The 8,405-nt window shown below is 32.9% G+C and overlaps 1 protein-coding gene across 1 annotated transcript; it reads right to left on the reverse strand.

Moving 5' to 3' along the window:
• Window positions 1-876: 876 nt before the first annotated feature.
• On the reverse strand, window positions 877-6,538 carry LOC118038414 (probable beta-1,3-galactosyltransferase 14). Its single transcript, XM_035044762.2, has 7 exons — window positions 5,946-6,538; window positions 5,175-5,327; window positions 4,999-5,081; window positions 4,782-4,881; window positions 4,052-4,165; window positions 1,474-1,616; window positions 877-1,196 (listed from the first exon to the last, which is right to left on the reverse strand). Exons 1-7 carry the CDS (start codon window positions 6,320-6,322, stop codon window positions 1,111-1,113), a joined length of 1,056 nt encoding a protein of 351 aa, XP_034900653.1. The 5' UTR covers window positions 6,323-6,538; the 3' UTR covers window positions 877-1,110.
• Between the last annotated feature and the right edge of the window lie 1,867 nt (window positions 6,539-8,405).

Here is an 8,405-nt window from a genome sequence, read left to right on the forward strand (position 1 = left end):
TACCCGTCTTACCCTCCGTTAATTTAAAAATGTTAAAATGTCCTTATTAAAAAGACAATCATGGCTTTTTTTCATGGGTGAAAAAGGTTGGGGAATTAAGTGTTCCCATACCGTATTGTGTCTTATGGAATAATAAATTTCCCATCCCTTTTAATTTTATTCATAATAAACTTAAAATGTATAAAAGGTAAACTTCTCCAACATTTGGAACAAAATTAAGAAAGAAAAACAAAGAAGAAGGAAAGAAATGCTTGAAAATTAATTATGCCTTCCCACTATTGAGACTAATCCAATTAGGAGTGTTTGTTTTCAAACTGTTTTTCACGAGAAAAATTATCAAAATCAATACTTATTTAGATTATTTTTAATGATTTTGATGGGTTAATATAAAAAATTAAAAAATATTATTTTAATTAAAAAATATTTTGCAATGCATTAGCCGCACACATTACCCTGGCACACACTTAAGTGGTTCTCGTGGGTCAACAGCTAGCCAACTGCCCACTTCAGGTCTTTAGGTTACGAGATCTAACGCTTCAGAGTCGGGTGCCAGCCTCCCAGCAGATGGGCTGTCCTACCCTACTAAATGGATTGCAGATGTAAATAGTTGGATGGGGAAGAACTTAAGAAACAATTCTGAAGTCGTTTTCCAGAATAGCTAGCATTCAAGGCTATTTATTTTCTAGGAGGTCTCTTTTCAAGAAAAAGGAGAACTTATTGACCTCTAAATGCAGGCCAAAAAAAACTAATTTGAATGCTACAAAAGCTATTAGGTCTGCATCATAATGCATGTATATAAGAATCTAGCTTGCAGATGCTTGCACACACAACCTAGTACTCATGCTCCACTGTGCTTATGGCATGGTCCTTCACGGATGGCAAAACAATTTATGGGATTGTATATCCAACAATGGAGGTTTACAGGGTTAATCATTCTCAGTAACTCTCATTTCCTGACGATGTATAAAACTTTGTTCTTTGGATCTACATCACTGGAAAAAAATTGCAAATTACAAGAAAGAATAAAAAAAAATAACCTTCATTGTGTAGGCAAAATTCATAAATCCATCTCCAGTCTAACGCCTTTGGAAGAAAAGGATAACTGAGAAGCTAATCATCTGGTTCCATAGTTGGACTCTTTGAGCAGCTCTCCTGTTGATGGAGTTCTAACAATCTGGCTTCTGGATTACAGAGACCTGCATAATAATTAATAATTGTGTCATCAGATCACCATATATGTTCCCAGTCTGAAAAAAAATATTCAACACAAAGTCTTGTGAGAAATCAAATGATGCCATTCCAAAAAATGATTTAAAAGTTCTGCACAAACGTCTGAAGCAAGGCTACTTTTTCTTGCATCAGAAAACCAAAATCACCCGTGTGAATGCTCATGTCTGTAAATTAATGGCAGAAGTTGAATTTGATATTGTTCATTTTGATTCTATTTTCTATATGGCTGATAAAGATACCAACCTGAACACTTGGGAATGTCCCATACTGCAATTGATGATGGTGTACACTCTGGTGAGCATAACGCTCTGTTATCCTCATGATTAACATTCATTGCCAGCATCCATGCACCAATTGTAACATCCTCATTGCTGAACATCCGAAAGCTGATAATTCAAGAAAACAGGAAGTGTTACATGGAATGAAATCATCGTCTCCAACCTAAATTGAGATTCTAAGAGTCTAAAAGTTCCTCAGTATACATATTATGATTGTCTACTGAAAATTTCCAAATATAATGTGGCATTTCATGTTCTTATCTATACAACAAGCAAGCAGGGGGACCACTCGTTGTATGTTCTTGCTATTTCAAGTCAGAAGCGAGGCAAGTCTCAATCAAGCTTCAATAGGTCATGGGCATGGTAAAATCAACCAAAAAAGGCTTGTTAGTATAAAATCCAACAAAGCTTTTTCTTGGTTGACTTGGGCACTGGGTTTCTTTGTGTCAGTTTGATTGATCATACAGTTTATTTGAAGTGAAAAACATCTTGTCAGCTACTTTACTTATGAAAAAATAAAAAATCAACCCGATGGTTCTTTGACATGAAACCACTTGACTGCCATGAAGAATTTGTCAAAAAAACATGTATGACAACTACAGAGATTAAAAGCAAAGAACATTTTTATGCAGTGAGGAAAGCTCACAAATTTAAATTTTAAGCAAGTAATTGTGTTGACTGCATGTGTGCTTGAGTGAGGGAGAGGAGAAACAAGCAAAGTATTCTCTCTATATGCCTGCCACTTCGAGTTTAAACTACAAAATATCTTTTGGGGTTAGGGTGCCCAAGCCCAACTTTGAGATTAAGACTATCGCCTCAAGCTCACACCAACCATTAAAAATTGAGATCCCCTCCCCTCCATCACAAACTTAAATTAAATAGTTAAACACAATTTGAGAGTATTTGGTGCTAAATGGATGGCTTTAACTTGACCATTTGAAAAATGATAGTCTACCAAACAACACAAGCCCCATTCTGTTGCTTTGTTGCAATTTGGCAAGAGTTAACCTCAGAGAATTGTACTGCTATCTTGCTTGTGTTACTAATCAGAGAGAAGTAAGGCAATAGCATGGCAGGGAAGTGATGTGAAAGATTTAGCAGGCAATGTTGACTATGTCCAAAACCTCAAGGTATCTAAAGTGCAGTGCATAGTTATATTCTCTAATACGCAAAATATTAAATAAAATATCAGCTTGCTTTTGGACGCGTTACATTCAAGGTCGACAGGTTCTTGACCAAAACCAGGGCAGAGCCAAAGCAAATTTATAATAAATTAAGAGGCAACTGAAAATTTTAAAATGTTAAAATTGTGGAGTAAAACTGATTTGAAAAATAAATTGCGTGACAAAAAACTTAATGCATAAGAAAATGTAATAAATTTCACAAGACTTTTATACTAAAGTTACAGTCGAAGTGTTTTCATGGAACTAAACCAGTTTCTATCCAGATTATGTAAAGTGTGTTTTCATGGAACTAAACCAGTTTCTATCCAGATTATGTAAAGTGTTCTAGTGACTAAAGAGCTCTACATTAAAATTAAATCCATGATATAATAAAATTAAAAAAATTTATGGTCAATGATTAAAATTCTTAAATAGGCGATAAATCATAATTTCTAATTTCTTCTTCTTCAAAAGAAAAAAAAATTATATTTTCAATTCCAATAGACCAAATAATTTTATTTTTTTTATCAACGTATAATTAAAAGATGGGAAATAGAGAGTCATCTTGTGGCAAGAAAATGTGAAAACAAGGGAATTTTGGTTTGTAAAGAGAATACATTTTCATTGTTTATATATATAATTAGGGATGTTTATACAACTTAAAGAAACTAGAATTGACAAGGACACCAGTTAAGAAGGTATAGCTCGTCAAAACAAACAAGTTCAGAAAGTATATTTTGTGCTGTTTTTTTGCTATATTTCAATGACTCCCGTGGCAGGATTTGCTTGCATCCCCAACATATTGGTCAAACGAAGCCTTCCGCCTATAATATAATGAGGCAGGCAACCACAATTAAACAACATCACTTTAGCAAAAGCCTAAGCCACTTGAAAGCGCATAATATCATCACAGATCATTCATTTGTTTGATTTCTTGGTTTGATTTTTTTTGGAATGTGCATGTGCTTTATGTTGGGAAGGAAATGAAATGTAAGTGGTAAAGGAAGGCATACTTTACATATACTATAGCATTATACATAGAAATATTTTCTGGCAGGGGTTGCAAGGGACCCCCTACGCCACCTCCAGCCTCTGCTGTTGTGCCAAAATAACACAAGATAATTCAAATGTTGCATGCACCATCCAAACAATGAGAGGAAACACAATATTTAAAAAAAAAAAAAAAAAAACCAAGAGCCTTTTCCCTAAATGGTGAAAAAGCCAACAGCTCTTGAAAGGCATGGGAGAGTTGCACCATCAGCTCCATGCCCTTAAAATTTTAACTTGAATAATCATTATTATATATCATATTTAGACAAGCTATTAAATGCTGGCCAAACACTTAAGGGTATGTCCTGATGAAGGTAACAAGCAACTCACCTGTTGTTTCTGAGAACAACTAAACTTGCAACAACATCTGCAGAGAGAGCATATATTGGACCATACGCATGATAAAAGTACTCCTTACCAAGCAGATAGGACAATGGTTCATACCTGCAGAAATAGAGATTATAAGATTACTGAAAAAGTCATGGCTACCTACAATTTGGGATACTATTCGAGATTATCAAGCCCAACAGTACTTATGCAATGCTTTTTGGATAAACCAATATCTCCAATAGAAGTAGGCATTATGCATGACACCCCTAAAATGATTCCAAATAGTTTATTTAAAAAGGAAGACTTTGAAGTGGATAAAATTTGTGTAAGATTATGGTACTAAATTTACAAAATAGGGAATTAAATAAAGCTGGATGATTGGGGATTTCAATTAGACTCCAAAACCCTATAAACATTAAATCCTAATGCTACAGAACATCAAATCATGATGTGAGATTCTAGTCAAATAAGTCAAAAATACAAGAACAAACTTCTCACAACAACAGCACCATGAACAGCAGCACTGCCGTGGATTAGTAAACAGTTTCTGCTATGGTATCACTTCAGTAACATAACTTTAGGTCAACTTTTAAGTATAAAAAAGTATAAAATGCTAAATCTAGTAAGAACAGGATTCAAACTACCTAATCAAAAAAAGGTAGTGTGATTGATGTACAAATTGTAGTGTTTAGATATATCCATTGAAAAAAAAAAAGGAAAATGAACTTACCATTTGAGCTTTGGATCAGTGAAAACTGGCCCCTTTTTCATGCATCCAAGGTAAGTTTGAGAATGAGTACGCTCTTTTGCCAAAAGAGTCGAAAGACGATCTGAAAATATATTAAAATACAAAAATGTGATTTACATGGAACTGTACTACCAAAGTTGATCCCCAGAATAATGCTACTGAATAATATCAAACATCAAAAGTTTCACATTTTACCCACCTGGCCTCAGATATATGTCATCATCAGCTTTGACATAAAACTCGGAGTCAAAAAGTGCATAGGCAGCTTTAAAGAATGCTAACCTGCAAAAAACCCAGATGAGTACAGTCATCCAATAACAAACTTGATGGGGAAAAAAGTAAAAGAAAACTATGCAGTTCATCATCAGCACTAACGTTTTATATGGGAGCTTACTATACTGTTCCTCTATATCTACTAGCAAGAAATCATCATATTCTGCAATCTCCTTTCTGAGCTCTGCCATCTTTGATTTATCATTAGTTCTACCAATAATAAACCTGAAAGCCAAACCAGTAGATTCTTCCAACCTGCAAGCCAATTAATCTATAAATTACCAAAATATGATGGGAAGAAAAGGCCTTATACAAGTTACTAGTTTTCAGCAATTTTCAAAAACATGGACAACCAGAGTCTGTAAACAAAGAAACTATATTGCACAGTTTTTGACAGGAAGTACATCAAGAGTTCAGCAATAGCAAAAGTATATTATATAATATATATAAACCATCCAACCAGACTATGATGTACAGATTGCTGTTCAAGATCACATTCACACCTCTTTTTGATTTTATTCTCCTAAAAAATGGACAAATTATATCCCCAAATGCACATTCCTTAATGAAAAAACATCAATTCCTCAATTGTTTAGCTTGAAATTTAGAATCTTGAGATCTCTTCTTGTTGGATGCTAAAATTTATAGAAGATGAGTAACATATCAGCATTGTTTCTTTCTTTTAGAGTTCTTTGTTTTCTATCAATGAATTAAAAAAAGAAGAAAATATCCTAATTCATGAAACAAGAAAACCAAGAACTCAAGTTCTCATTTCTAAATCTAAAAGCAAAAGGACCTAACAAGATTCAAGCGATAACTAGCTAAAATGTCAAACCTTTTCTTTTTTAAGAAAGAAAGAGAATTGTTTGATACCGTTGAAGTCCCTGTCGATCGGACGGCATCCAAGTGTTCCTCAAAGACCGCCTCCGACCCGATGAATCGAACCCAGTTTGAATCCCAACAAACCCCATAACCTTATGCCTCTCCTTCCTGTCCTCACCATCCAAAACGACAACGTTCCCACCGCCATTATCATTTCTATTGTTGCTGGTTTCCCAGACGACACGGACCGATCGCGACGGGGAGTTATTGGAGCAACGGTAGTTGTGGGAGGAGGTAAGAAAGGAAGTGAAGCCGAAGATGAAGCCGGAGATTCCGATGAAAAGGAATGTGAGAATCAGAGGCGTTGATCTGCGAGAATTAGAGGGCTGTGATATGCGGGAGTGAAATAATTTAGGAGAAGAAGGCATTCTCTGAGTTTGAGATAATTATTAGTAGAGTGTTTGTTTTGGTTATAAGAGAAAGATAAAAAGGAAGATCATGGCTGGCACAGAGAGATTTTCATTTTTATTTTTTTGAGGTTTCTAAGAATTTATGACTGGAAAAAAGTGTACGAGACTGAAGTTTGGTAAGAAGAAAGTGTGGAAGTGGAGGAGTTTGTTTCCGGTAATGGTAGTTGCATTGTTTGTTTGTACCTTGCTTTATTGTTATTCATTGCATCACCTGTACTGTACTGTATGCAAATGTTTTTTACAGATCTACGACGAGCACACTTTCCTATGTCAAGAATTGTAATAACGTTTGGGAAATAAATTAAAATAATATATTTATATTTTTTAAATTATTTTTTTGATATTAATATATCATAATAATTTAAATTCATAAAAATATAAATTTAAATATATTTTTTAATTTTTTTTATAAAATGTTGTGTTAGACCATGTTTCTACATGGCATCATAAATTGTATTTATAGTTTGATCGTTTCCTTTTTTTTTTCCTCTACTTAAAATGTATTTGTTTGTTCAATTTTTATATTTGGTTAATTTTAAATGTTGTTGTTGTTGTTGTTGTTGTTTCATCATCATTTTTTTTTTTTGCAAAAAATAACTTTTTTTTAATTTAATCTAGGCAAAAAAATAACCATTTTTTTAGAATATTATTCCATTATTTTTTAGGGAGATTTCCATAATAGTGGAATTGAAGTTAACCTGAAGGATCAAATGAAGTAGGTAGGGAAGAAAAAAAGAAAATGGATTGATAATCAAACTGTAAAAGAGAAAAGAAAATGAAAGAAAGAAATAATGCGAAAGAGAAGACATATTGAAGCTGCGATAAAGACATCCTAGTACCATTAGAAATATGTAGACGAGATAAATCAATCGACACCAAAAAAAGCCAAATTTGGAGTTAAAGATGACTCATATGCACTATTTAAAAGTGATGGCATCCTTACTTGTTGGCGCGTGAGCCACATGCACTAGACACAAAACAATTATGTGTTGGCGCTTGAGTGACATGTGCAGGATACAAAAAGCTTTTGTGTGCTGTCGCATATAGAACATGCACCTAACAAAAAAAAAGTTTTGATATGTAGGCAGATGTATAACATGCGCTAGACAAATAAAATCCTATTTCTAGACACACTTGTGTTATTTGCCATGTCTCTAGTTACACACTAGTTTAAGAATTATTTTTTCAACAATACTAGTTTTGGAAAAAGATTTCCCCACTCTGCTATTGTTAGAAAAAAAAAAATTTATAATGAGTGTCCTAGAATATAATGCCTATTAAGAAGAACTAATTACATCATTTTCTTAATTTTTTTTAATTTCATCCTTTAACGTTTGATAGATTAAGAATTGAGCTTTATAATTTATTTTTATTTACTTTATATTGGGTTATCTTGGTCTTGTAATCTAGGTTTGACTGGTTTACTAGGTTTTTTCTATCCTTTTTTAATTAATATTTTTTAATTTTATTCTTTAACATTGGGTTGATTGAGAATTGAGTTTCAATATATTTTTTACTTGCTTTTTATGAGCTTTTTATGATTTTATGACTCAGGTCATAGATTTTACATGTTAACCTGGATTGAACTGGGTCGATACAATATGTTCTTGTCTTAATATATATATATATATATATATATATATATAAATAGGTGTTGTTTTTGAAATTTTTTCAAGTCAAACTATATCTTTTTTGTTGTTCAGGTTGCTTTTGAACTTGTTAAGTTGACCCAAGTCACATCGGATTAATCTTTACATGGTTTGAATTTTTTTTCCTTTTTAAAAACACATTAGCAATGCTTGGATATATATATTTTTTAACTTTTAAAAAATATTTGATCCAACTTGCAGCATAGTACAGGTAAATTATCTAGTGATTCTACTATATAGCATCAACTTCATGCTGTGACGTAAATTGTCTAAAATGACTATGACTTGAATGTTGTAACAATGTCTATGCCTTTCAAGAATTTAACATTTCATTAAATGTTAATCTTGTGATATATAAAGATATTAGAACTTTCAATTGTATTATTCACTCT

Source organism: Populus alba, chromosome 11 (genome assembly GCF_005239225.2).
Source record: "Populus alba chromosome 11, ASM523922v2, whole genome shotgun sequence".
Classification (NCBI taxonomy): Eukaryota; Viridiplantae; Streptophyta; class Magnoliopsida; order Malpighiales; family Salicaceae; genus Populus; species Populus alba.

What these genes read in the sequence shown, in the direction of transcription:
- LOC118038414 (XM_035044762.2), bottom strand. Translation starts at nt 6,322, where the DNA reads ATGCCTTCTTCTCCTAAATTATTTCACTCCCGCATATCACAGCCCTCT. An exon ending in GTTGTTCTCAGAAACAACAG is followed by an intron (nt 1,617 to 4,051) that starts GTGAGTTGCTTG and finishes TTGAATTATCAG; the next exon opens with CTTTCGGATGTTCAGCAATG. An exon ending in GGACATTCCCAAGTGTTCAG is followed by an intron (nt 1,197 to 1,473) that starts GTTGGTATCTTT and finishes ATTATTATGCAG; the next exon opens with GTCTCTGTAATCCAGAAGCC.